Genomic DNA, 26,668 nt, shown 5'->3' on the forward strand with positions numbered 1-26,668 from the left:
TCTCACAATTTTTGCAAAGGCAGTTTCACTGGATGCTCTGCATCTGTGTACCCTCAGCGACCACACAGCTCTTGTGCTCCAAAGAATATCTGAGATTGGCTTTGGTAGCCGGCAGCACCTTCCTCGTCTCGCAACAGAGAAGTGTTCTTTCTGCTCCGGAAACTTAACTGGAGACTTTCCCAGCATATCTAGCGAACAGCATGGAATCGTCCGGACTTCCCGGAAGACCCGGCCCAACAGCAAAGGTCGCGGCTCCCCGGTGCTCTCTGCCGCCCTCTACCGGAACCGAGGGAGCGCGACAGCGGCGATGTTGACGGGAAGGCCCTAGAATCTTGAAGAGCGCAAGCGCGAGCTGGCTCCTGCGTCCCCGGAGCCGGCTAGGTATTCTGCGCCTGCGCGCGGCGTGCGTGCTGCTCCGCAGACCCAAGAGGCTGGTGAGTCCTCAAGCCGATAGGTGGCCGGGGGAACGGCCGGAGAGGAGCTGCTGGGAGTTCGTGCCCTGCAGGTCTGAGACGCTGGCGTTCGCTCCTGCCTGGGCCACTTTGGTGGGCTCAGGTCGTCGCTTTTTCCAGGGGGCGTGACCTGAACCCGCCTCCCGGCTGGGGGTGGCGAGAAATGGGAATCATTAAGGCCCGTTATTAATTTGGTGCCTGTTGTTTGTTGCCCGAGGAGGGCACAGAACTTACAGATAGTGAAGAGGCAGGGGCGAGGCTGGACCAGGTGGGAGCGGGGGTGCCCCGAGTCCCAGGGCGGTGAGGACCGGGGCAGGTGCGCAGAAGGCAGGCCCCGTCCTCCCTCCCCACCCCCGCCGGCTGTGTGTGGCGGGTAAGAGGGGAGTGGGGAGCAGTGTTACAAAATGAGGGTCCCGATAGAAATCGTGCAGGTGTTGGGATCATACTCAGGGCGGCAACTTGTCGTGTTTGCGTTTTTACTTTTCTTATAGAAACAAGCGATTTCTGTCGTGATCCAGTGGGGCCACTAACGTGCTCCACTCTTTTCATCTTAGGACATGACACCAGTAGCACATCAAGGCCATGGGGTCTCAGCATTCCGCTGCTGCTCGCCCCGCCTCCTGCAGGCAAAAGCAAGAAGATGACAGGGAGGATTTGCTGGCTGAACGAGAGCAGGAAGAAGCCATTGCTCAGTTCCCATACGTGGAATTCACGGGGAGAGATAGCATCACCTGTCTTACCTGCCAGGGGACAGGATACATTCCAACAGGTAATCAGGGAGGGATGATTCCCTGATGAGAATCCCAAGATACCCTCAGGGGTTCTCCTGTCTGCCCAGACAACTTTTCTTCTAGGCAGTAATACCATAATAGAGACAGTGCCCTGAACAGGAGCCAGCCCAGCTGACTTAATACACTTGGGCAGTTTCACAACTTCTCTTCCTCTCCTTATATTTCAAACCCTTTCTTCTTTCCTTCACCTCCACTCTTGTTCTTTTCCTGAGGTTGGAACATTCAGTTTGCTCTGTATTGTGGTATTTGTTGACAGGCACATTTCTTTATTGCTGTCACTCACAAGGATTGGAACAGCTTTGCAGGGGAACCATCTTGAAAGCTGCTTTTCAAGGAAATGGATAGCTAATCCTTAACAGCCTAAGGTCAGAAAAATATATCGGGTCAGGAGAGAGAGACAAATGCTCAGCCTTGGTACGGGATCATCTATTATATTAATAAGTTGGCTCTCAGAAAGTCTTTAACAGTTTAGCTGGAAAGTCATGGAAATTTAGAGCTCGTAAGAACCTTAGAAATCATTTACTCCAAAGCCTCCATATGAAAGGGGAGGAAACCATGGTCTTGAGAGGTTCAACGACTCTGCCAAGCCCATGTAGTAAAGCCAGAACAGGATCCCAGGTTTTTCAACTTCCGCATCACTACCCTGTCAGCACTGACAGATGTTTTATAACTTGTGGCATTCTCTCGTTTCTTGTTCATTAGACCCAAAATGTGAATTTCACTAGTATTTTTAAAAATGTCTCCTTCCAGAAGAATATTTGTTGTGGCAGGCTCAAGTGAGACGTGAAGGAAAGTTCTACCAACACATGGGATTTACAAAATAATTGTTTGGCTCTTTTCTAGAGCAAGTAAATGAGTTGGTGGCTTTGATCCCACACAGTGATCAGAGATTGCGGCCTCAGCGAACGTGAGTTAACTGCCTCTCACCTGTTAATACCTGCTTCTGTCCCTAATCTGTTTCAGTATGTGTGAATGCCAGTTAATTCTTTGAAAACTACATGGATTTTTTATAAATTCCCCATTTATAAAATGGGGAAGATATCTCTGCCCCCATCACAATCTGGGGAAAGAAACTTGAAGCTGGAAATATTTTGAAGGCCAAGGCACGGAATTAGAAGAAACTCAGAAAGTGGGGTGTTCTGGGAGGTGTGGGAATGTCTCTGTCTACATAGCTGCTTTCTTCAGCTTTTATTTCTAGAGTGCAGTGTTCAAAGGAGTTTTAAAAGGTTTCTCCTGCTTCACTGCTTCTTGACTGGTTTGTTTTCTGGCTCTTGGAACTTCCCTTTCACTCCCTTCTCCTTCCTGGTTTTGTGTTTAATCTTGACACATTGAACCTTGATAACTGACTGCCTGGGTCGGTCATGTGCTGTGTCATTTGCAGTAAGCAGTACGTCCTCCTGTCCATCCTGCTTTGTCTCTTGGCATCTGGTTTGGTGGTTTTCTTCCTGTTTCCACATTCAGTCCTCGTGGATGATGATGGCATCAAAGTGGTGAAAGTCACATTTAATAAACAAGACTCACTTGTAATTCTCAACATCATGGTAAGCCTTACAGTCTTATTCCCTGGGCTGTATACCTGCCAGGCTTGGATCCAGAACACTTACTTTGTTTCCTCACTTGCCCTGATGTAGGCCACCCTGAAAATCAGGAACTCCAACTTCTACCCAGTGGCAGTGACCAGCCTGTCCAGCCAGATTCAGTACATGAACACAGTGGTCGGTACATATGTGACTACTAACGTCTCCCGCATTCCACCTCGGAGTGAGCAACTGGTAGGCTTTTCTTTTAGGGACCTTGTGCCACAGGCCTAAGAGAAGAATAGGGGCTGCAGGAATGCCATAGCTGTCTCCTCATTTCTACTTGTAGGACCTGGTGATGAGGAAGACTTGACGGGCCCTGTAATTATGAATAATTATGAGAAAACCCAGCTAGCATTTAAGCATTTGGGGAGCAGAATAATTTGTAAGAGAAAAAGACTTGCTGCAAATTAAGAAGCAGCAGTGTTATAGCCTGAGGTCCATTGACCTCTCTTTTTTTTTTTTTTTTTTTTTTTTTTTTTTTTTGAGATGGAGTCTTGTTTTTTTCTTTTGGGATGGATCCAGGCTGGAGTGTGGTGGCATGATGTCAGCTCACTGCAACCTCTGCCTCCTGGGTTCAACCAATTCTCCTGCCACAGCCTCCTGAGTAGCTAGGATTATAGGCATGTACCAACATGCCCAGCTAATTTTTGTATTTTTAGTAGAGACAGGGTTTCACCATGTTGGCCAGGCTAGTCTTGAATTCCTGACCTCATGATCTGCCCGCCATGGCCTCCCAAAGTTCTGGGATTACAGGCGTGAGCCACTGTGCCTGGCCCTCACTGGCCTCTCAAAAGGGAAGAGGTTGGGCCGGGCGTGGTGGCTCACACCTGTAATCCAAGCACTTTGGAGGCCAAGGTGGGCAGATCACCTGAGGTCGGGAGTTCAAGACCAGCCTGACCAACGTGGTGAACCCTACATATATATATATATATATATTTTTTTTTTTTTTAAAGGGAAGAGGTTGGCAGCAGCTATTAGAGGCTCATAGATTATATTATATATTAGGGACAATTTCAGGGAAGTATTTTGTATATGATGAAAAAATGACCCAAGTCTTTGGATTGCTTGTAATAATACTGTTCTGTGTCAAGTCTGCTTGGCCACAGACCGACTCTGGTGTCTTATTTTCAGGTGAATTTTACCGGGAAGGCTGAGATGGGAGGACCGTTTTCCTATGTGTAGTAAGGACACTGTTCTGTGTGTGTGTGCTCTTTACTGGAGGAAAGGGATTCAAAGTCATACTCCATTGACTGGAGCCTGGTCCTGCCTTAAGTCTCAGTTTTTGGCCTATAGGTTCCCTGGCTTTGACTGTCTTGAGATTTATTTGAAGAATGTATCATGTATGTATATGAAGAATGTATTATATGTGAATGAATTGCTGGAATTTCTAAGAGAACATTAAGCCCCTAACAATGTTACCAAGCTCCAGCACTTTTCTGATGAGTTTGAAAAAACCAAACATGTATGGTGATGTGGGAGGATGAAAAGGACAGTGGAGGGACTCAGAGCTGGCGAGCCTTGCCAGCACTTTGGTGGAGGGAAGGGAGGCACCCCAAACAGGACAGTATAACTCCGTACTCTTCTGCTGAGGCTTTTTTTTTTTTACAAAAAAAAAATGACTACTTCCATATTTGCTGTTTGGTAGCTTCTTCTGCACGGTTCCTGATATCCTGGTGCACAACATAGTGATCTTCATGAGGTACGTCTCTGTTCCCGATCCTGCGGCCTGTCAGGCCATGTGAGCTTATCACCTTTGCTCAGGAGGTCCCTGTGTGACCACAGGGCAGAGGCAACTAGCCCGAGGGGACACTTGATGCCTCACAGGCACAGATACAGTAGACCCTTGGTGTTCTCTAGACACAGTGTCCCCATGTCCTTCACAAATCACTAGTCACCCTGAGCCATTTTCTCCATAAAATTGGGTCTAGTTTAAGTAAACACACGATTCCCTAGAATCCTAATGAGACCAGTCATGAACGGAAAACCTTCTCAAGATGTGAGTACTGGGGATTTGACCAGACTTCCTCTCCAGCCACACAAATTACCACCTGTCATGGACCTTTAGGGTTATTTCTGGAACTGCGACTGTTATACTTGCAAGTGACAAGACTCTGCTGCAGACATGAAGAGGGATTAGAGCGGGGTTTCTCAGCCTTGGCGCTATTAACATTGTGGCCCAGACCTTTGTTGTAGGGGGCTGTTCTGTGCATTGTAGGATGTTTAACTGTATTTCTGGCCTCTACCCACTAGATCCCAGTAGTAAGCTCCCCAGCCCTCAGTTGTAACAGCTCAGAATGTCTTCAGACATTGCCAGAAGTCTCCTGTGGGGTAGAGTCATTCCCGATTGAGAACCCTTGTTTAGAGAATCACCTCCTGGCACAGTATCTCTGTGAACGTGGAAAGATCTGGCCTCCTGGTTGCATAACTGTGAGGCTATGTGCCTGGGGCCCATGGATATTGTTGCTTGAGCTTGCAAAAAATTTCCTGAGACATTTTTCTTGCTTATTTCATCCCCCAAACATAATTAATTCTTCTTCTTTTTATTTTCCCTAGAACTTCAGTGAAGATTTCATACATTGGCCTCATGACCCAGAGCTCCTTGGAGACACATCACTATGTGGATTGTGGAGAAAATTCCACAGCTATTTAACAACTGCTGTTGGTTCTTCCACACAGCACCTGTAGAAGAGAGCACAGCATCTGTTCCCAAGGCCGGAGTTCTGTACCTACCCCCAGGTGATGTAAGCAGAGGAGGAATTGGTTCACTTAACTCCCAGCAAACATCCTCCTGCCACTTAGGAGGAAACACCTCTCTATGGTACCATTTATGTTTCTCAGAACCAGCAGAATCACTGCCCAGTGCCTAGCCTATGCCCAGCAAATAGTTGGCGCTCAATAAAGGTTTGCAGAATTTAATACAGATCTTTTCAGCTGTTCTTAGGGCATTATAAATGGAAATCATAACTTGGTTCTCCATTGATTGGGGCCTGGTTATCAAACCATGGAGTGACATGGAGCTAGGACTGAGTGAGCTGCAGGCCATTATCAGTGCCTCATCTGTGCAGAAGTGGCAGCAGAAAGGGACCATCTGAATACCTAAGAGAAAACAGACCCATTCAAGGTGTGAATTTGTTTCATCTGCTCCCAGAGGCCTGAGAGCTTTTCAAAAAGAAAATAGTGGGTTAGCTTTTTTTTTCTTTTTTTTTTTTTTTTTTTTTTTTTGTAGAAAGTTAGAATTGTTTTTAATCAAGAGTCTATGTGGGCTTGATTCACCCTTCATCCATTGGCTGGAACATGGATTGGGGATTTGATAGAAAAATAAACCCTGCTTTTGATTCATCTGTGTCTCCTCTGATTGCCTGGGTGTCTTCGTAGGCACCTCTGGGGGAACCGTAGAATAGTTTCCTGCCAAGTGGGTCAGGATGGGATGGGAGGAAAGAGACCGCACCCTGGTTGTCCTCCCATTCCCATGAGTTTCTGTCACAGCAAGCAGTCTCATTTCCCCCCATTGAATTGACTCTTAGGGCACAGGGCTGCCCTGTTCCGTTCCAGGACAGAGCACTCAGTGCCCCCTGGAGGTTGGAATTTAGTCTTGAATAAGACATCCTGGTTTGAGGTGGTAAGATTTCTTGGGTTATCTTCACCTGCTGTGCCCCCAAACGTTAGGCTACAGCCCCAGGATGGCAGAAAATCTAGTTAAGAAGGTTGAGTAGTCAGGTCTCAGAAGTCAGCTCTTCCCATAGCACTGGGACCTCAGGAAATCCTACAACAGGTGGTGGCTGGGTTGTATATTAGTTTTTGTCTCCATTCCCATAGCTTGGTTTTCAATGTTTGCTTAATGATCTTTATAGTCTGAATCTTCAAACTAAGGCTAAATTTCATGTTTGGCTGACTTCAACCATGATGGAGGAAACCAGAAGCTGAGGGCTGATAACAGTTTTGGTGTTGCTGTGGATCATGTAGTATTACATGTACGTGACAGTGATGACTGACGTGGATTGATGATGGGCCATCATCACTTGCACGGAAGCAAATGTGCACCATTTTTGAGAATGTTTCCCTAATCAGAACATGCCCTCAACATATGAAGATGTTCATTGTTTACATTGCTACATTTTCTTTTTGGTTTTCTTATTTTCCAAATAGCCTATGTAGCATATTTTTCATGGAATTTTGAAAAAGATACGCTGGTACTTCAGTTTTGAAACATTTTTTATGACCATGTGCCTTAGTAACATTTCTTGCTTTTGATACTATCTCAAAACCCAGCTATGATAATTGGAATGAGAGCGCTCACATTTTTAAAACATATAGCAATAAATGTGATGTTATAATACTATCAGTTCCTGTATCTGTTTACATTATTAGCATCCCAAACTGCACTTTGGGGTGTTCTGCATAGCTTTATTGTAGTGTCTGTCAATTCCTGAACAAATGCCTGGAATATTCTCTCAGCAACCCTGACTAGAAAGAAAGTGGCTGGCTTTAATGTCATTGTCATCACCATTGTGTTCCCAATGGATTGAAGTTTGCAGAGTGTGTCTTTTAGAGAGAGGCCTTGCTAACTATCTCTTTGTAGCTTCTGGCTTGGCCTATACTATGACCTCTTTCTTACCTCAAACTACTTAGACCAGATCACCTGGCTGAAGAGCTGCTGCAAACAGAAATCTCCATTCATGTATTTACTCATTCCAGAAAGTATTTATTGAGCACAGGATTGCAATTTCTAATGAATTTTGTCAAGAGTCATAGCTAGAGTTTAAAACACCATCACAAACCTTTTATGCTCACCAGACCTTAAAGAGGCCACAGTTTACCTCCACCAACTATTCTGCAACCCTAGTTACCTCAATGCAGGGCCTCCACGATCTCTGGGTCAACTCGCAGATATTCTAGCCCAAAGTGTGAAAGAAGTTACTAAAAGAATCAGCCTATTTGGTTAAAGCACTGCATGAATCAATAGGGTCCCAGCTATTTTCTCTGGGCAAAATAATCCTTATTCTTTGCCTTGATAAGTAAAATTCTTTATTACCTGGTTAGCAGTCCTTTAAGATTCTGTGTTCTTTCAATTGTTTAAAAGGGGACCCATTTCAGAAGTTCTGTGATGTGCACAGGGGACTTGGGAGTAAATCTTAGCTGGAGCTGGGACTGCTGACTCCTAGTCCGAAGCCTTTGATGCCAGACACTTCCACAGAGATGAGGAGGCTCAAGAGAGGGAAAGCCTGGCCCAGCCCCTTGCAATCAGCAAGCCGGGTCTGTCCACTCAGTACTGCTGGGGTCAGGAATTTATCCAGCAGGATATTCTGACCAGAGAGACTATCTGCCTTTCTGGGGGCATCAGGAATCACAGAAGTTAGTAACAATCCTGGTTATTCTCACCTTCCCCTCTGGGCCAGGGGAAGACAAGGAAGCAGCACAGGGAGCACAGCCCTGCCAGCCAGGGTGGCGGTTTCCATCTGACCCTAGTGCAGGCAGAGGCAGAGCTTTCCGTGCATTGCCCTGGGCTCTTCCTGTTGCTTCATGTTGCAGTGACCTAGGGAGCAGCTGCTATTATTTCTAGGTTTTACTAGGCACTCAAGAAGCAGGTGAACTGAAAAATTACCTTGATCCTGTGACTGCTCTTGCAGAAGTCTAGGCTGATGGTCACAATCTACTGAATGACTTCATTAAGAGTAAGTAGGCTCTTGAGTTTGACTTACAGGTTGGAACAGAGCTCAACTCTCTATAGCTCCAGCTGGGAACCCATATATACCACCTGCTCTCCTCTGACCCTAATTAGTGCTCTTGGTAGGTGGAAGTGTTATTTATTTGAAATTATGAGATGGCTGTTCTAATTATGTGTTTTCAGTGATCATGTTTTCATTTTACTCCTTTGTCATGGACTAGTTCTGGTGGGGCAGTACCTATTATTATAGGTGTATATGTGTGTATATATATATACACACACACGTATACATATATAAACCTGGGTATATATTTTATGTATTATATAATAATATATAGCAATATATTATTATAATTATCTGGTGATAATTTATATCAGAAATTGAGTATTAATATATACAAAAAATCCAACAAAAGTGTTTTATTTATTTTTATTATTTAATAGAAAAGCTGTCAACCTTAACCTGGAGGAAGCAGGAGCAGGGATGGGAGAAGGGGACAGAGAAAGGGGTAGCTCTCTGGTTTATCAGCTGTGCCAAATATCTGGAAATTTACTTCACAAAATACTACTGCCCTCAACTCTGATTGGTTTAGAGTCTCCTGCTCACTTCACATATTCCCATCACCATGGCCCGCAACTAGAGAAGGGGACAGCATGCTCATTGTGGCCACCTGTCCAAGTCATTGAAAGGGAGGGGACACCCGAGAGTAGGAAGAAATGGGAAGCAGTCCATTCTTAAGCCTGATGTTTAGAGTCCGTGGAAACTTTAAGTGCAGGCCCAGGGAGTGAAGAATGGGGGCCCAAGGAGTAGGGGCAGGAAAGAGGAGTACGGGTGGGGCAGGTCACACTTCCACCTCTCCTTGACCTGAAACTAAAAGTCTTGTAGAGGGACACAAGCAGATCACTCAGAGTGATTGTGTGCACTTAACCACGGGCCCCTGTAGGGTTCACTCCCCTATCTCCTCCCTTTTCTCAAGGTTGTATCTCCCACCTCTCCCATCCAGCAGGATGCAGCCCACGTGTGGTCTTAGACCCTAGGCTGGCAGGGCGTCACCTCTTCCACTAATGTGCCATAGAGCTGTGTTCAGTGTTTACCTTCAAGAGTAATGCCACTCCTCTGGCATACCTCCCTTCCCAAATGTTGGTCTCTGGTCCTGTTCACCAGTGGGTTTCATATAGTGCCAAGGTTAACCAGAGAGGCAAACTTGTGTTTGTATGAGGTTGCTAATCCTGGCAGTGTGGCTTCAGCGTCCTTACTCCAGGTTGAAAAATCAACAGAAGAAGTCCTCAGGACTGCTGTTTGGGCATGCCTACAGAATGGAGGACTAACGAAAAACAAACTGAAGAACAAACCACAAGTCAATAGGTACTTTCCAACAATCTTTTCATTTTAATATCAATTGATGTTTTAAAAAATACAGAGGTGTTTGACACAGAATAGCACCATTGTGTAGGACACACACAGTTCCTGCGCCCGGCACCTGAAGGGGGGCCTTCTGGCCTGGGCTGGGGGCAGTCACTCAGGGAGCGTTTGACTCACACCAGTTAGTTTCCTGCCTCTGCCTTGACCCGAAGGTCTTACAGGAAGACAATAAATAAATAGAACACCGAGATTGTATTTTGCAGTCTGCCCAGTTCAGGTCTCTTAGAGAGGGGAGAAAAGTCCGAACTGTGAGAGGGTGGGATGAATGGACATCAGGTCAGGTCAGCCATTCAGTGCAGAGTCCTAGAGTGACTGGGATTGGAAAGTACTTGGGTCCTTTGGGTTTGCAATGGATTGTGTTGTTTCTGGGTTTGGGTTTTTACAAGAAGCAGACTGGCCCTATGTCCACACCGAATTCCTGCTCAGGCCCTCCTATGTCCATGGGTGCAATGTCAATGATGGGGAGGCGTGAGGTCTTCTGTGACCGGTACTCGATGACAGTCTTGCCCCACTTACCGGTGTGTTTCTAGGGAGAAAAGGAGGAGGCCCTGTTTAGTAGACACCTTGCTACCCAGTTCCAGCTGCCCAGGAGCCCAAAACTGCACAAACTGATGGGTATCAGTGCCCACAGGGTTGAACCACACTGAGGGGGCTCCTGAGACCTCTTCTTGGCTTGCCAAAGGCATCTCTACTTCAAAATGTATCCTTAGCAGCAGGGCCCTCCTCCACCCAGCCTTTCACCTCCTTCCCACTCCCTAGAGTGAGCTCCCAAACTGTGACTGCTTATTCACTGTGTACACATTGCGAGAACACTTCTACAGCAGTCACTGGGTACCATGTAGGGTTTTAGTCCCCTGAGCCAGGGGAATGGAGAAGATGGAATGATATGTGCCTCTCCCTCACCTGTCACTCAGCTTATCTTCTCTGCATGACCCCTCAAACTCATGCCTCTGATGATCCTGTCACTTTTAGACTGACAGTTGCTGTAGGCCAACCCTCAGCCCTGCTCCAGGCAGCCCGGGCACAGGCAGCTCTTCTCTCTGGCAGCCCCAGCCAGCCCACTCACCGTGCAGCCATCCTTCAGGGCAGTGTACGTGAACCTGCTATTGCCCTCTGCCCGAATCTCCACGTCGTTGGAGCCCTGGATGAGCAGGGCCTTCTTGAGGTTGCCAGCTGCTTCATCCAGGTAGGCAATGCTGTTCTTGCAGTGGTAGGTGATGTTCTGGGAGCCCTCCGTGGACAGTAGGCGTAGGAAGGTCATCTGGACGTTGGCAGTGTTGGGAGCCAGGTTGTCATCTCCATAGCTGAACTGTTGGGACAGAGGGTGGCAGTGTGAGGCCTGGGAGCCTGCATTCAGTGGGACCTGGGGCTGTGGGGGCTGCCAAGAGTTCAGGGTTCAAGGAGCTCAAGGGTACTGGGACATCAGGGAGCTACTTGAACATTTTTGCTTCCAGGGGTGGAGTAAGCTTGGAGAACCTCTTTCCCACCTCCACACAGGAAAAAAAATACTCTTCCTCCTCTTTCCCTCCTCTCAAGCCCAACAGAAAACTGGAGGAAAATGTGGGGAAGGTGCTAAAAGCTCCCAGGGAGAAAAAAAGAAAGAGTTTGAGAAGCCATCTCTGTCTCATCACCGAGGGCACCCAGGTACTCACGTGGAAGCCACCGTTGATGGTTTCTCCAAACCAGATGTGTTTCTTCTCCTTGCTCTTGCTGCTCCACCAGTTCTTTTTGGGAATATTGGCTGGGTTGGGGTAGACACAGGTCTCGCCAGTCTCCATGTTGCAGAAAACCTTCATGGCATCCAAGGTGCAGCCCTGGTTGGGGTCAATCCAGTAGTCTCCTGCAGGGGGAAGAGGCAGCACCCATGGGGCTCAGACAGGCACAGACACAAAGGCTTGGGAGGGCCAGCCCTGTCTGAAAGAGACAGAAAGGCCTACAGGGACAAGGGATGAGGTTCACATGTGGCCTGAAAGGAGGAGACCTGGGAGGATGCAGGGGCAGGGAGATCTGCGTGAGTGAAGTCCTGCCCTAAGGAAGAACACAAACCAAGAGGGCAGGAGCAGCACCCAGCTGGTGGGTGGAGTCCACACTGAGGTCACCTCAGCCAGGTAGCCATGGCAAGACAGGTGCCAAGGCCACAGCTTCTCTGCTGTGAAATGGGAGAGCAACCCTCTGGCAGAACCTTCTAGGCCCAGCTCTGCCCCGTACTAGGGGGCGTCTCCTCCCTTGCTGCTATGCCTAATGGGCTGACTCCCTGCTCCCTGAGGCAGGGGATCCTGTCCTCCAAGCTTACCGCTCTTCCACTCAGGGTGGCAGAGTTTCAGGTCTCGGCAGGTGCGGGCAGGATTCTTGCGGGAGCCCTCGGGGCTGCGGATGCTCTCGATCTGGTTGTTGAGGGACTTGAGGGTGGCATCCACCTCAGCGTCATGCTGTCTCAGGCCACCAGCTGCCTGGTCGGCCCGCATGTACTGCAGGGGGTCGGGGCCCTTCTCTCTCTGGCCAAGGCCAGCAAAGGCAGACATGTCGATGCCAGGGCCAGGGGGACCTGGAGGACCAGGGGGTCCAGGATTTCCAGGAGGGCCCTGCAACAGGAAACAGAGAGATCAGCCAGGATTGTGGGAAAGTGCCCCTCCATGTCCATCCCCATTTGCTAGAATGTACTAGAGTGTCCCTCTTCCCAGCCCCATGGGTGAGGCAGAGGTGTAGCAGCCCAAGATGAAGGAAACCACAGCACCATGCCTATTTCTTCTTTAGCCCCTCCCTTCAGTTTCCCAGCACTGATCATGAGCCCTGTGAACCTCTGAGGAGACCTCAGGATAAAGGATGCCATCACTGTTGGCTGCAGGCTGATGCCTTAAAAGAGGCCCTGAGCAACAAAGAGCTCAAGCCTCCCAGATGCTGGGGACACCTAGACAGCAGGAAAGGAGTCAGGACACTTACAGCAGGGCCGGTTTCGCCTGATCGTCCACGGGGACCAGGAGGCCCAATGGGGCCAGGGATTCCATTAGCACCATCTTTGCCAGAGGGACCAACAGGGCCAGGAGGACCCTGCAAGAGAGAGAAGTCGTGAGGAAAGAGTGGTCACCACAGGGAAGGCTGGAAGTCACTGGGGCTGGGTAGGTGACGGTCCTGATAGCACCAGCCACTCCACCCCCAATTCCTCACATGCTCAGTTAGGGAACCCTGAGCTGGTCTCTATCTGGCAAGAACCAGCAGGATAGCTCCATGGCTCCCTAGCCTCCTCGGCTCCTCTTTGTAAAATGCTGTTACCAGGGGTGTGTCTGACAGCCACAGCTGCCATGTTTGTCTTACGGCTACTGTGGCCTCAGGTGATTTTCTGGCCATAGTCACATGAGCCAGTCCTGCCCCTACTGCTGAGTGAGGACCCCTAAGCCCAAGGCGTCCCCAGAAGCAACAGCATTTCCCTCACCATGGGAACACCAGGCCTGCACCCTCTGAAGGGCTCCCTCCATCTCCCAACTCCATGTCACTTACTCTAGGGCCAGAAGGACCAGCAGGACCAGAAGCACCTTGGTCTCCAGAAGGACCCTGCGTAGAAGGAAGAGGCAAAGGTCCGTGGTCAGCACAGACATATCGATCTATATCCTGGGAGTTGGGGGAGCGGCTTTATGTCCCAGCCCCCTTCCCTTTCCACTTTCTCCTGCCCCGAGCCCTAAGGAAGTCCTGGAAACTGCTTAGGGTGAACTCAAGCTGTCCAGGCAGCATGGGGAGCTCAAGTGGGCTCTGAGTGGCAGGAGGCCTTGGGAAGCCCCACACAGGCAGTGACACTCACAGGTGGGCCGGGCAGACCCTGCAGACCAGTGAAGCCACGGTGTCCCTTCAGGCCTCTCTCGCCAGGCTCTCCAGCCTCTCCTTTGTCGCCACGGGGGCCTTGAGGGCCCTGGGAACAAGGCAGACACAGATTGAGTCAGGTCAGGGCCAGCAGTCCCATCCTGTCCCACCCAAGCCGAGGGGTCCCTGGAACCACAGGGTCTTGGCTGCCCTCCAGGCCTGCCCCTAGTGGGGACTCAGTGCAGGACACTTGGATACTCACCGGGATTCCCCGGGCTCCAGCTGGTCCTGAGGGTCCCATGGGGCCTTGTGCACCCTGAGGAGAGAGTGAGAGCAGCGTCAGAGAAAAGCCAGGATGAGAGGGGGGCCTCCTCTGCATCTGCCCCCAGCTGGGCACTGAGGCCACCACTCCATGGCCCAGAGACCGAGAACCCAGACTGCCTCAGCCTCACCGCGCAGGGAAAGGCGGCTTTTACTGAATTCAGGATACTCACAGCTTCTCCTCTGTCTCCCTGCTTGCCAGTTGGACCAGCGGGGCCAGGAGAGCCAGGGGGCCCAGGGGCTCCAGGAGCTCCCACGGCACCAGCCTCACCACGATCGCCCTGTCAAGAGAGAGGTCTCAGGCTCAGAGAAGAATATTCCAGAAGAGTCAGGAACAAAAGGTCCTTCCAGACTGAGACGACACTGGTTCCAACCTGCCATCCCTGGCTGACCTGTCGGGCTCAAGGCATGTCCTCTCCATCCCACTGCACACACAGACCCCAGGCACTCACCTTGACTCCAGCTGCGCCATCTCTGCCAGGGGGACCATCAGCGCCGGGGCTTCCCTGGACAAAGGAAAACAGGAATGCATTTACAGCTGCTTCCTGGCCGTGTCCCCCTCTGCTCCCCCAGCGCCCCGCCCCCGACCGTGTCAGAAGTTCAGGCCTCTTCTCTTCTGCCCAACTCACACTTTGGAGCCAAAGCTTCCTCACTGAGTTTCCCTCCTCCTTCCCAGCTCTTGGTCTCTCCCGCATAAACTTCCCCTGCGCCTAGGCTCTGGGCCTGTCAGCACCCCCTTCTCCAAGGCCCCGCCTGGGACTTGCCCTGGCTGGCCCAGCACAGAGACTCACAGGGCCCCTCTCCCTGGTCAGAGACACCCCAGGGGGTCCCACTGCTTACCTCTCGTCCAGGTTCACCTGCAGGACCGGTCAGGCCAGGAGGACCCACAGGGCCAGGAGGACCTCTGTCTCCAGATGCTCCAGGAGCACCCTGCTTGCCAGGCTCACCCTGCAGAGACAGAGACAAGGACAATGAGTGTGCATGACAAGCGCCCCTGCCCAGGGCCCACTGACCCTTAGGGAGAGGGCAGACGGGACAGTCCTGAGGGTGCTAAGGGCGGTAGAAGCCTTGGCAGGCAGGGCCCAGCTCAGCTGGAGGGAGGGACACCTCACACTCACCGATGGGCCAGGCAAGCCGGGGAACCCTCTCTCACCACGCTGCCCAGGCAGACCAACGATGCCTCTCTGACCAGCCAGACCCTGGGGACCTGGTGGACCATCGGCACCCTGAGAGGAGAGACAGGAGGTGAGAACTGATAGCGGCCCGGCCTCTTCCCACCCTCTCAGCACCGCTCACTCTGTGCAGCCCCGGTCCCTGGTATCCCCAAGGCCCCGATCTGTCCTGCCCCGTGCTCTGAAGCCACTCACAACCCTGCTCCCAGGGGCCTCAGCATGGGCCTGGTGAAGGACTTACAGAGGGGCCGTCATCTCCAGGCTCTCCCTTCTCGCCAGGGGGTCCAGCAGGACCTTGGAGGCCGGGCTCACCAGCTCGGCCAGGGGGACCGCTGTCTCCTCGAGCACCTTTGGGACCATCTTTTCCAGAAGGACCAGGGGGACCAGGGGGTCCAGGGTTGCCCTAGAAGGAGAAAATGCAGGAAGTGAGGACTCATCTCACCCTTCCTCATTCAGGCTGTCAAAGCTACTGCGGCCTCCATGACAGCAGTTTCCCATGTGGGGGCTTCTCTACATCCCCACACTAAGGGCAGCTTATCCCCCCACCCCAGTCTACCTCCTTAGCCTTCTAACAGCCCTGGGCAGCCAGCCCCAGCTTCGCCAGCCCCTGCTGCTTTTCTTTCTCCCATCTATTTGGAATCCCTCCTCCCTCCTCCCTTCGTCCTCAATCTCCCTTCCTCAGGAGCCGCTCCAGCTCTGCCCCTCTGACCCCTGAGCCTTCTGCTTGCCCCCAGCACTCGCTCCCACTGCCCAAGGTGCTGGTGAACCCAGTGACTTCATCACCTCCACTCCCTCCATGCAAACTCCCTGAGAGTGACCCAGGACATGAGGACTTTCTTTAAAGCACATAGCCAGGCGCACAGAACATGCTCAAGAAACGTCTGCCCAGGATGAAAGTAATCGTGGCAGCCCTGTCCTGCCCACCAAGCCAGCAGAGCAGCCACCCATGGCCAACAGCAGGGCCACAACCCTGCCCCCAGCTACCCTCAGGGGATAAGTCCCCATAATCAGTTAGCTGTTCCTCCCGGGAGCGGAATGGACTCAGAGGAGTGGAGGTCGGCCTGGAGCTCTCCAGACCCTGTCCGGTGCTGAGCCAGGTTATCCGTGCCTGCCTGTGCCTCTCATGCCAGGAGAATCACTTACATTGGAGCCTGGGGGTCCAACGCGGCCAGCAGCTCCAGGGAATCCGGTGGCTCCCTGCGTGGGGATAGGAGAGCCCCTGAGAACCTCAAGCCTTCAGGAGGTTTGAGATTCAAATGGGCCGAGTAGGGGCATCTCAGAGCTTGGTGTGGAAAGGGCAAGGGCTGCAAAGCAGCAAGGGGGAGCCAGGGAGGGAGAAAGGGCCCTGGGGTCTGGCCATAGAAGCGGGAACAAGCTGTTCCCCTACCTCCGGCTCCCGAAGTCAGCACTTCAGGGAGCTGGGCAAGGGACCGAGCCTTGGGCTGGGGAATCAGGGACCACTGTACACCCAGCCCCCAAGCGCCCTCTCTCCCATCTGGCTATGGGAGGGCTTAGGCTGGGGGCCCCTTAAGCAGGACTGGGAAAAGAAGAGGGGCATCCCAGAACACCCCCCTCCATGGGAGCCTCTGGGGCCGGGCCCTCTGTTTGAGGTGCAGGGTGGGGTGTGAGAGGCCTCACTCACCGGGGGGCCTTGGGCACCTCGGGCTCCTTTAGGACCAGTCACTCCAGTAGGACCCTGGGAGGGTAAGAGGGAGACAGTGAGGCCCAGTGGCCCAGGGAAGTCGGTGGGCTTCTTCTGACAATGGACCCCCCAGGTTTTCAAAGATGCAGCTTTCTTGGCACTAAAAACCCAGACTGAAGAGCTGCCCCAGGCAGGCCTGGCCCCTCCACCGCAGACCTGTATTCTAGGAGAAGCCGATCAGGCATCTGCAGAACCGTCAGGTATCGGGTCTGGGGTCTGGCCTCCCAGGAAGCTTTTCCTGCCACTGCCCCCTCGTCCCCAGGAGACCAGCAGCTTGGTTCTGGATGTCTGTGGTCAGCCTGTCCTCTGTCAGTCCCTGCACCCCACCATACAGCCCACATGCCACATGGGGACCATGGAAGCTCCTTCCACAGACACGGAAGTGTCCCCAGGCCTGAGAACCATCCTCTGCCTGCACAGCCTGCTGGGGCCCAGGAGCCCTTCCTTAAGGAAACAATTCTTGGGGGAGCACTATGTTACCTGAGGCCCAGGCGCTCCAGAGGGGCCCTGAGGACCAGGGGCACCAGCGTCACCTTTCTGGCCAGCCTCTCCTTGCTCACCCTTGGCCCCAGGCTGGCCATCAGCACCCTGTAATGGGAGGGAAGAGGTGGGCAAGTGAGGGGCAGGCCAAAGCCCCGGAGCTCTTCCAGAAGAGCAGGAGACTCTGTGAGTATGTGCATGTGTGTCCACCCTGGCCTGGACACGATGATTCCATTAGTATGGAGGTGGGAAAGGAGAGGAGAGGAGCGTCCATTTCCCTCCCCGACTAGCTCTGATGCCCGAGGGTGCTGGATGTGGAGGTGGCCTGAGTGGAGGCGGCCTGAGTGGAGGCAGCCAGGAGAATAGACAGAGATACTCACAGGAGGCCCAGCAAATCCTGCTGGCCCAGGGGGGCCAGTCTCTCCACGTTCACCCTGTGAGAGAAGGGGGCATGGTGAGAGGTCAGGCCCTGCTGCGTGACCTGCTTCTGTTCCTTTCTGAGAGCCACCTGGGCCCTGCTCAGCCTCCTGTTCCCCAGAGATGGGCAACTGAAAGCAGCCTTAGTCCTGAATGCAGGCAGAGGCTCTGTTAACCCAAAACCCCTCACCCTGAGCACACCACAGGGGTGATGTGCCTTCCCCCTTCCCTTTCCATCTCTCCTTCCACCCTAGACCCAGCAGGCAGGGAGGGACCCAGTGCCTGGCAGCACACAAGGCCACAGGGCAGCAGGAGGGCCTGTGCTGGCTCCCAGGAACCTCGGGCAGAGCGAGGCCGAGAGGGGCAGACACTCACCGGAGCGCCACGAGCACCAGCACTTCCTGCAGGACCAGGAGGTCCAACTTCTCCCTAAGGGCCAGGAGAGGGAGAGGAGCCAGGGGTGAGAAGATGGGGAGTCAAAATGGAAGAGGGCACAGTGCATTCGGGGAGCCCTGCTGGTGGGAAGGGGGCTCTGGGTCCCCCCTACACGTGCTGGCACAGCCTGCGTTACTATGCAACCCACACCCGCACCCTCTTGAGGGCCTCTGCTAAATGCGCTTTTACCCCCAGGCCAGCTGCTGCCCCAATGACAGGGCACACAGCCAGTGGCTTCACTTCTGAGAGGATCCCCACTTCACTCCTCACAGCCCTGGCGGGCAGGAGGGTGACAGTGGTGAGTAAGGCAAGACAGAACAGCCTTTGGCAGGAGATAAGAAGGAAGCATGGCAGGGAGGCAAGGCAGGGAGAGGAAAGGAGCTCACCTTCTCACCGTTAGCACCAGCCGGGCCAGGGGGGCCAATGGGACCTGTCAGACCCTGTGGGAGAGCAGGTAGAAGTGAGGGAGGCAGGCTGAGCTGGCCGAGCAGGTGGGGCCCCCACACCCAGCAGACCTTGGTGCGCCCTCCCACAGCCACCAGAGCTCTCACTCACCCTCTAGTCCCAGCTTGACAGAGAAGTCCCTGCAGTTGCCCAGCCCCACAGAGACACAACCAGGGACCCCACTAGCAGACTTCCCAGCCCCTGCCCCATCTCCTGGGTGCAGGGCTAGGATCCCAATCCCCAACAGCCCGGAAGCCGCATTCACTTACTCGCCCACCATCCTTTCCAGGGGCTCCCTCGGGGCCTTTCTCACCAACATCACCCTGGGGGAAGAGAAAAACCATCCGCCTCAGCAGGGCACCCCAGGACCCCCACGGCTGGCTCAGTCCCACCCAGGCTGGGACTCTAGGCAGAGCTCAGGCCCTGCCCAAGAGGGATTTGCTGTGGTCTCAGGGTCGGTAAGGAGGGGCAGGGGTGAGATGAAGGGACACAGGGAGAGGATGTCACTAAAAGGCAGGGAGCTTTGGAAAGGAGTCTTCAAGCTCCTCAAGCAGGGCTAACTGGGACCCTCATCACCAGGTGCCATGAGGGAGTGGAAGGGAACACAAGGGGCAGGAGTGTGGCAAAGTCACAGCTTTGGTGAGAGGCCGAAACCCTGGCACTTACCCTGTCACCCTTGGGCCCAGCAATACCAGCTGCGCCCCTCTCACCGGGCATTCCCTGAAGACCTGGAGGGCCCTGAGCCCCGGGGGGGCCTGCTGGGCCAGATGCACCCTGGGGAGGGAGGTAAGAGGGAGTCTGTAGCAGGCAGCACCTCCCCCGAGCCCCTGTTCATGGAACCTGGGTAACCAGAGCCCCAAACCCCTCTTCCTTCCCTTCCTCCTGTGCAGACCTCCTTTCCAGCTCCTCCTTCCACCCCCACTTCTATTCTTCATTCCTCCTGAGCCTGTTCCCCTTCTTCTCCCCACTCAGTGGGCCTCCCAGGCTTCCCAGAAGGCCCCCACAGGACACAGCCTCACTTACTTTGGGACCATCAGTGCCAGGAGTGCCAGGGAGGCCACGGGGACCCTGGAGGCCCTGGGCACCGGGAGAGCCACGTTCCCCTGGGAAACCTCGTTCACCCTGTGGCAGAGACACCAAAAAGCCATCAACCACGAGCAGTGGGGGAGAAGGCCTAGGGAGAAAGCAGGGAGGTGGGGAGGGGTAGGGCCCAGGACAGGCCCAAGAAGGCCGCCCGCAGTGGCCAACAGGACACTCACCCTGGGACCCACGAGGCCAGGGGCTCCAGCTTCACCGGGAACACCCTGGAGAACAAAGAAAGATGTGTGAGAGTAAAGAGTTCATGTCCAGACCCTGGACAATCCTCCATGGCAGGGCTGAATATCCCTCCTCCCATGAGGGACAGAGCTCAGACTGTGGGTCCAGGACATCCCCAGGCCTCACAGGGCTCCCCGTGCTCTCTTGCCCTTGCCTCCTAGGCATCAGAAAAGACCTTCCCATCTAAACAGGTTGCAGGTTCAAAGAGCTCCATACTCACCTGGTCACCTGGTTTTCCACCTTCACCTGGGGGACCAGGAGGGCCAGGAAGTCCCTAGAAGCCGAAGTGACAAGTGTTAGCCATGGAGTGAGTTTGCTGCCCCATCCCACAGGGAGACATGGCATAGGGCAGACCCAAAGGAAGGAGGCAGCAGTGAGAGCCAGGGGTGCAGGGAAGGCTCAGTGCCTGGCGTCCTGCAAGAGGTGTGGGCTTCCTTCCCATGGTGCCTGCTGCTGCCCCAGACAGCCCTGGGCATAGCAAAGGACTGGACAGGGAGCCTGGTCCAGACACCTACCTGGAACCCAGATGGCCCAGGAGCACCCTGCTCGCCTCGTTCACCAGCAGGTCCCTGCAGAGGAAAAGAAAAGGTGAGCTGAGCCAGTGTTTCAGAGAACCTGAGAGCCACAGCTAGTGGGGCCCAGGGGGAGGTCAGCAGAGTGGGCAGGGCAGCATTTTCCTTCACTGCTCAGACAATATGTGTATGCCCCCCTGCACTCCCATCAGCCACCCACACTCCTCTCCACCAAAGTGGGTCCGCACAGCCTCCTGGGACGCCTGCCTCAGCTCAGAGTGGGTCTGGTGTACCAGCTCAGCTCACATCCACACCTGTCAGCTCCATTACTGGATGGACCTGTGGTCCACCACCCCCACCCCTCCCAGCCCCTGCCCCCAGGGCCACCTGGGGAGGCTGGGCAGGTACTTACAGCAGGGCCAGGGGGTCCAGCAGCACCTGTCTCACCATCTTTGCCAGGAAGACCCTAAAGGGAAGATAAAAATACAATGCAATGACATGCTTTTCTGCCCTCTTGCAGTCCCCTAGGACTGGGCAGAGGCACTTTTGGCGCAGAGTTTCCAGACCTCCACGATTCCCCAGCTGAACTCCATTTCCACACCTTCCCCAGCCTTCCTTCCCAGGTCCTGCCTTTTCTTAGCTGTTAACAGCATGGAAGCCTTCCCAGCTTCCTGGCCTGCTGACAAGGGCAACCAGAAGCCTCCCTGTCTAGACACCCAAAGGGCCCAGCCAGTGTGGGGCTCAGCCACAGGGATCAATACTCAATACCGAGGGGTCCCAGGAGCACGCCATGGGAAGGCCATTCCCCTGTCCTCCCTGTGGATGCCCCGCCAACACCAAGCCATGGGCAGTGGGGAAGGATACTTACTCTCAGACCAGGAGCACCAGGCAGTCCCTTTTCACCAGCTTTGCCAGGCTCACCCTGGAGGAAAGAGAATGCAGGACCATGAGGTGGATGGTTTGGGAGGGGGTGAGCGCACAGCGGGCCGCAAGGACTGAGGCTCAGGGCCACATCCTGATGGACAGCCAAGGATAAAGCAAAGCACCAGCGCTTCTCTTCTGTTCAGAGGCCTTAATGGCAGCCAGCCTGCTGGGCACTGCCCCATGAAACAACGTCATGGCTGCAAGGCCCCAAGGCTCTCTGGAGTCCTGGATTTCCCCCAAATCACATGCAGACCTCCATTGCCACCCATGGCACAGGAGCCCCACTCATTACTGTCCCTGGCTAAACCCTACTCAGGACCCAGCCCTTCCCCCAAGAGAGCAGGGAGGCAGGTAGCACATGGAAGGAAATGGAAGAGTAAATTATTACTTACATTGGCACCTTTGGGGCCAGGGAAACCCATGACACCAGGCTGCCCACGAGCACCCTGAGGGCCTGGAGGTCCAGGACGACCATCTTCACCAGGAGCCCCCTGAAAGAGAGAACACCATCCTCAGAACACAGACACTCTGACCACTTCCAGCCATCCAACATCTGCTAAGGGCCTAAATGGCAGGCCCAGGACTAGGCACCAGCCACACATGCTCAGCATCTAGGACTGACCACACCACACCCATAGGCCCATCTGCAACAAGGTGCTGCTGAGTTTAGAAAGCTGCCCCAGAGAGTGCACGCACGATGTCACCATGCCCCCAAGGGTAAGCCCCGAATGCATATGGGGATGGGGTTTTCAGCACTCACGGCTACTGCACAGGTTACATCTGGTCCCATTGCCTACTGTCTATCCCCTACTGCAATTCTCAAAATTCACAGTACTCCGGGCCTCCCCCACCCAAACTCCATCTCTCTTTTCCCTTGCCTCCCCAGGGAGATCCCCCCACCCTCCCAGCAGCCCTCAGACGATAGACTTACAGAAGGGCCAACTTTGCCTTGAGGACCAGCATCACCAGGGCGGCCAGTGAGACCCTTTGTTCAGGAGAGAGAAGAAGGTTGTGTCAGGGACCGGCCCCGGGACCTCCCAATCCTGGTAATGTGGGGCTGGAGGGTCCACCCAGAGTCTGAAGCCAAGGGCAACAGCAGCTCTGCTACTTACCCGGGCTCCAGGAAGGCCAGGTTCTCCGGGACGGCCAGGGTCACCATTGGCTCCCTTGGGGCCAGCAAGGCCACTGGGCCCTCGCTCTCCAGGGGCTCCCTACACAAGGGCACACATGGAGTCAGTGGGACACCACATGACCAGGGATGCAGGGAGGGACCCCAGCCCTCTTCTCCCACTCACCTTGGGACCTGCCAGACCATCTTGACCTGGGAAACCGCGGTTGCCAGGAGCACCCTAGGGAGCCACAGGGAGGAGAGGCAGTGAGTGAGGATGGCCCCTAACCCAGCCAGGCTCCTACAGGTCCATCTCACTAACCCACCAACCCCAATTTCTGGGGAGCAGTGGCTGTGGCCTGCAGGATTCTCAGAGGTTAACTTCTGGAACCTGTTTCCCTTCCTGGGAAGAGCTCATACTATGTCATGTCAGCCTGGCAGTGGTGGGCACAACTGAGGATCAGGCTCCCTCTCCCTGTGGTGTGGATGGAGAAAGAGGAGGATGATGTGTGGAAAAGTCATGGGACTCAGCAAGAACACGGACCACAAGGACTCCACTTCCCTCTCGAGGTCAGCCCCCGTGGGATGGAGCCTCCTCATTCACTTACTCTTTCTCCAGGGGGACCAATGGGCCCAACGCCACCAGGCTCTCCACGGGCACCTCTCTTGCCTTCTTCACCAGCGGGTCCAGGGGCTCCCTGGGGGCCAGCGGGGCCCTGAGGACCAGCAAAAAAGAGAAACAGAGTGAGCCTTCACCTGGCCACAGAGCAAGCCTCGACTCAGCGACTCAGCGTATGAAGGACGCGTAGCCTTGGCAACTGTTCCGGGCGGGTGTGGGGTTGGGAAAGAGAGGTCGTAACAGTCCAGCCATGGAAGAGTAGAGGGAAGATCAAACTGTTCAAACTGGCCAAGCCAAAGATGGGAGCTGAAGCTACATCGGGGCCTTCCCAGCCCTGTTAAGTCTCCTCCAGGTACAACGCAAGAGGACCCAGATTGGGGGATAGAGCCCTGGAGGAGGTAGGCGGTGGGGCTGAGGCCTGTGTCCTGTAGAACAGCAGCAGAGAAGACAAGGGCTTGGGGGCAGATACTCACAGGTTCTCCCTTGGGGCCTTGTTCACCTTTGAAGCCAGCAATACCAGGTTCACCCTTGAAAAAAGAGACAGGTCCTCACACGGGGTTCTCTCCAAAGAGCGTGCCCTGCCCCAGAACCCCTGTTCAAGATGCCTTGGGTGGAAGCCACTATGAGGCCAGGGCAGGAGAGTATGGGAAAGAGGGGTGATGGGGTCTGACTTGGGACTTGGGACTTGGGTCAGTGGGACTTGGGGATCACTTTGGGCTCTTACCGTCTGACCTTTCGGGCCCAGAGGACCAGTTGCACCTTGAGGGCCAGGAGGACCCCGTGGCCCAGGGAAGCCAGGAGCACCAGCAATGCCAGGAGCACCCTGTCAGCATGAGCAGAAGGGAGGGCTGTCAGGAGAGGGGCAGGGCAGGACCAAGCTCGCTTGGAGAAGCAAAGCCCAGGGGCAACACTCACAGCAGATCCTTTGGCTCCAGGAATTCCATCCGTTCCAGGGTTACCCTGAAAAAGGAGACAGTGTCATTGTCAAATTAGCAGCAAAGAATGTACCCCAACCACCTCCAGCCCTCCAGGGACAGATCCAGGGACCTGGGACAGGTGCTGTCCATTTCAAGGGCATTCCCGTAAGTGTTTCAAGGGGAAGATGGGATAGAGGGAGATACATCTAGAGATGGAGACAGGCGTTGGGCCAGGATGAAGGTTTGGTGATTGGAGCCCACAGCTGTCAGAGCAAAGTAGTCAAGAGTTCCAAGGCCACAGACCCCAGACCACCCAGGCCAAAGACAAGCTGCACTCACAGAGGCACCAGCAGGCCCAGGGGACCCAGGAGTACCGGGTTCACCACGAGGACCTTGAGCACCTTCAGGACCACGGGCTCCAGTGGGGCCGGCTTCACCCTAGGAAGAGACAGGGAAGACGAAATGAAGAAGAAGGGCGGGCACACAGACCTCTAGCAGGTGGGCAACAGCGCAGGGCCAGCTGCAAGCACGACACTAAATTACACACACGCATCCAACCCTGCACCTGAACACACGCATTCACACACAGGTCATGCTGCCGTTTCTGTCCCTGTCTGACTGAGCTGATGACCTGATGACTTTCCACACCTGCCCCTCCATGCTCACCTCCCCTCTACACCGTAAGCCCCCACATACCACGGCACAGCTACGTACTACAGCAATGGGCAATCTGCAGCTCCCTCAACATCAGAAACGCGTGGGCCGGCAACCCTGCCGTCCTGGCACTATGGGATGATGGGCGGACTCCACTTTCTCCCCCACCTCCTGTTTTTCTATTGTATTGAGGAACTAAGGTCCCTTCTAAGTCTCCAAACAGCTCAACTCAGAGCACCATCTTACTCCCGCCTGGGCTGACGGGTGAACAGTGACACCACAGCTCTGGCCCCAGTCTGTTTTCAGTAAGCTAGAAAGCCAAGGCAAAAGTACAGGGGGACTCTGCCCCACCCTGCTCTCAATGCAGCCCAATTCCCCCTGGGAGGTCTCAGCAAGCTCCCTCCCCCCAAAATGGCTTGTGCTTTTGCTTTCATTTTTTCCTGAAAATTACAACCCACTCTGAATGGCAGAGTCCCAGGGGAGGCTGCTGACCTGGAGAGGGGGCAGAGCCTCCTCAGGTTTCTTCTCAGAACATTCCTGCTTCACTTTGGTAATTATTATTTTCCAAAGGTCAGCCCCCCTCACCTTCCGCTGTCCCTCTTCACAATGGGTCTCCTTCACCCGGCTCCAGGACCTCAGACACTGTCTGGTTGCCATGGAAACCCCCAGGAGGGGAAACGCAACCTGATGCCAGTGACACATGGAGGCTCCTTATTCATTCCCAGGGACGTTCACACTGGAATCCCTCCTGGGCTGCCGGTCCTGTGCCTGAACTGGCTGGCCTCCCACTGGCCTCTAGTAATCCTCCAGAGAACTCCATTAACGTGGCTAGGAAGAGCCAGGCACCCCAAATGAAGCAGAAACCCAGAGGGGAGCAGGGACTCCCTGCCTGTGCCCTCTTCCCTGCCCAGTTCCCTCCAGCGCCCTTTGGGGCCTCTAGCTTGCTCAGCTGCTGGGTCTCCCCCAGGCTTGCTTCCCTTCGTTGCCACTCCTGGCGTTCTGCCCTTGCCAGGCCTCTGGTGTATCCCTGTCTTCTTCTCTGTCTGCCTTTCCCCACTCCAAAGTTGTAACTAGATCTCCCACATTTTATCTTCTGTCTTCCTTTCCCTCCAGGTGAGGCTGTGAGTACCTGGCTTTTTGCCCCACCTGGATGGAGGGGGCAGTGGGTGGGGTCGTGGGGAGCTACTTTTCAGAAGGGAGCAGGTGGTTGTTGAGGGAGCAGTGAGCAAAGGTTACAGGGAAAGGATAGCTTCTCAGCACCCAGAAATTCCTGACTGGACAAGAGGGCACGTACCTTGGCTCCAGGAGCACCAGGGAAGCCAGGACCACCAGCAGGACCAACGGGACCCTGGAGAGAAGTGGCAGATGGAAAGAGAGATTAATGCCAGTTCTGGCCTCCAAAGCAAGGCTCCCCACACCTCACAGTCCTTCCCACCTCTGCACTGATTTCACTCTCCATCCACTGTGGCTAAAAGGCCTTGGATGAAAGTTATCCCCATTGCCAGCGACCCCAGGAAACTTGGCCTGGCTTCAGAAGGCAAAGCAAGTTTCTGACTACATCTGTGGTGAGAAGCAGACACTCCATTGACCTCCCTCCTCAAAAAAGATTGCTGAAAGTGTGGCTGAGAAAAGTGAGCCCATGCTCCAAAGCTTGTTATCAACATGTTCAAGTGATATTTAAAAACTATTTCTCCTCTTTCTTCCCCCTTTCCAGTAGACATCGGAGTGCTGCTGTGGTTGCACCGCTCATCCCTGCAGACTTCACTGGGCTGCTTAATAGGACTTAAAGCACAGCAACCAGTGACCTGCTGAGGATGACATGAACTTACCGGAGGCCCTGCAGGGCCTGGCTGACCATCGTTGCCCCGGGCACCCTGTGAGCAAGGAGAAGGAAGCAGCCATGAGAGGTGCCCACAGCCCTGCCCGTCCCTGCTCCTGGCCCA

General features: G+C 54.0%; 2 protein-coding genes across 7 annotated transcripts in view; one reads left to right on the plus strand and one right to left on the minus strand.

The window, feature by feature from the left end:
• The first annotated feature begins 344 nt into the window (after positions 1 to 344).
• TMEM106C (transmembrane protein 106C) lies at positions 345 to 6,162 on the plus strand. 4 transcript variants are annotated; one of them, XM_032248435.1, is made up of 8 exons: positions 345 to 434; positions 1,007 to 1,221; positions 2,087 to 2,150; positions 2,625 to 2,784; positions 2,875 to 3,015; positions 3,955 to 4,004; positions 4,469 to 4,522; positions 5,377 to 6,162. In XM_032248435.1, the coding sequence occupies exons 2-8, from the start codon at positions 1,035 to 1,037 to the stop codon at positions 5,471 to 5,473; spliced, it is 753 nt and encodes a 250-aa protein (XP_032104326.1). In that variant the 5' UTR covers positions 345 to 434; positions 1,007 to 1,034; the 3' UTR covers positions 5,474 to 6,162. The 4 variants fall into 4 exon arrangements, with proteins under 4 accessions (XP_032104326.1, XP_032104325.1, XP_032104327.1 ...); XM_032248434.1 differs by having other exon boundaries at positions 397 to 505; XM_032248436.1 differs by lacking the exon at positions 345 to 434 and adding an exon at positions 522 to 545.
• Positions 6,163 to 9,855: 3,693 nt separating this feature from the next.
• COL2A1 (collagen type II alpha 1 chain) overlaps positions 9,856 to 26,668 on the minus strand; it is a 31,467-nt gene continuing 14,654 nt past the window's right edge. For all 3 annotated transcript variants that reach the window (XM_032248432.1, XM_032248431.1, XM_032248433.1), the window contains 38 exons: positions 26,555 to 26,599; positions 26,020 to 26,073; positions 24,411 to 24,509; positions 24,070 to 24,114; positions 23,879 to 23,977; positions 23,628 to 23,681; positions 23,144 to 23,251; positions 22,723 to 22,776; positions 22,540 to 22,638; positions 22,359 to 22,412; positions 21,820 to 21,918; positions 21,372 to 21,425; positions 20,916 to 20,969; positions 20,507 to 20,560; positions 20,212 to 20,265; positions 19,934 to 19,978; positions 19,698 to 19,796; positions 19,341 to 19,448; positions 18,944 to 18,997; positions 18,617 to 18,670; positions 18,171 to 18,224; positions 17,759 to 17,812; positions 17,379 to 17,486; positions 16,839 to 16,892; positions 16,340 to 16,393; positions 15,438 to 15,599; positions 15,143 to 15,250; positions 14,865 to 14,972; positions 14,477 to 14,530; positions 14,198 to 14,305; positions 13,966 to 14,019; positions 13,705 to 13,812; positions 13,407 to 13,460; positions 12,852 to 12,959; positions 12,205 to 12,493; positions 11,564 to 11,751; positions 10,978 to 11,220; positions 9,856 to 10,437 (listed from right to left, as the gene is read on the minus strand). In XM_032248432.1, the coding sequence (XP_032104323.1) occupies positions 10,291 to 10,437; positions 10,978 to 11,220; positions 11,564 to 11,751; positions 12,205 to 12,493; positions 12,852 to 12,959; positions 13,407 to 13,460; positions 13,705 to 13,812; positions 13,966 to 14,019; positions 14,198 to 14,305; positions 14,477 to 14,530; positions 14,865 to 14,972; positions 15,143 to 15,250; positions 15,438 to 15,599; positions 16,340 to 16,393; positions 16,839 to 16,892; positions 17,379 to 17,486; positions 17,759 to 17,812; positions 18,171 to 18,224; positions 18,617 to 18,670; positions 18,944 to 18,997; positions 19,341 to 19,448; positions 19,698 to 19,796; positions 19,934 to 19,978; positions 20,212 to 20,265; positions 20,507 to 20,560; positions 20,916 to 20,969; positions 21,372 to 21,425; positions 21,820 to 21,918; positions 22,359 to 22,412; positions 22,540 to 22,638; positions 22,723 to 22,776; positions 23,144 to 23,251; positions 23,628 to 23,681; positions 23,879 to 23,977; positions 24,070 to 24,114; positions 24,411 to 24,509; positions 26,020 to 26,073; positions 26,555 to 26,599 (3,441 nt within the window). In that variant the 3' untranslated portion in view covers positions 9,856 to 10,290. The remainder of the gene's footprint in view (positions 10,438 to 10,977; positions 11,221 to 11,563; positions 11,752 to 12,204; positions 12,494 to 12,851; positions 12,960 to 13,406; positions 13,461 to 13,704; positions 13,813 to 13,965; positions 14,020 to 14,197; positions 14,306 to 14,476; positions 14,531 to 14,864; positions 14,973 to 15,142; positions 15,251 to 15,437; positions 15,600 to 16,339; positions 16,394 to 16,838; positions 16,893 to 17,378; positions 17,487 to 17,758; positions 17,813 to 18,170; positions 18,225 to 18,616; positions 18,671 to 18,943; positions 18,998 to 19,340; positions 19,449 to 19,697; positions 19,797 to 19,933; positions 19,979 to 20,211; positions 20,266 to 20,506; positions 20,561 to 20,915; positions 20,970 to 21,371; positions 21,426 to 21,819; positions 21,919 to 22,358; positions 22,413 to 22,539; positions 22,639 to 22,722; positions 22,777 to 23,143; positions 23,252 to 23,627; positions 23,682 to 23,878; positions 23,978 to 24,069; positions 24,115 to 24,410; positions 24,510 to 26,019; positions 26,074 to 26,554; positions 26,600 to 26,668) is intronic.

This window comes from Sapajus apella, unplaced genomic scaffold, assembly GCF_009761245.1.
Source record: "Sapajus apella isolate SASKATOON/1434 unplaced genomic scaffold, GSC_monkey_1.0 scaffold66, whole genome shotgun sequence".
In the NCBI taxonomy this organism is placed as follows: domain Eukaryota; kingdom Metazoa; phylum Chordata; class Mammalia; order Primates; family Cebidae; genus Sapajus; species Sapajus apella.

Bases quoted from the DNA above. Each gene is read 5' to 3' on its own strand.
- TMEM106C (XM_032248435.1), top strand. From the start codon at position 1,035: ATGGGGTCTCAGCATTCCGCTGCTGCTCGCCCCGCCTCCTGCAGGCAA. The intron at 2,151-2,624 runs GTGAGTTAACTG...TGTCATTTGCAG, and splicing joins AGATTGCGGCCTCAGCGAAC to TAAGCAGTACGTCCTCCTGT. The intron at 4,005-4,468 runs GTAAGGACACTG...GCTGTTTGGTAG, and splicing joins GGACCGTTTTCCTATGTGTA to CTTCTTCTGCACGGTTCCTG.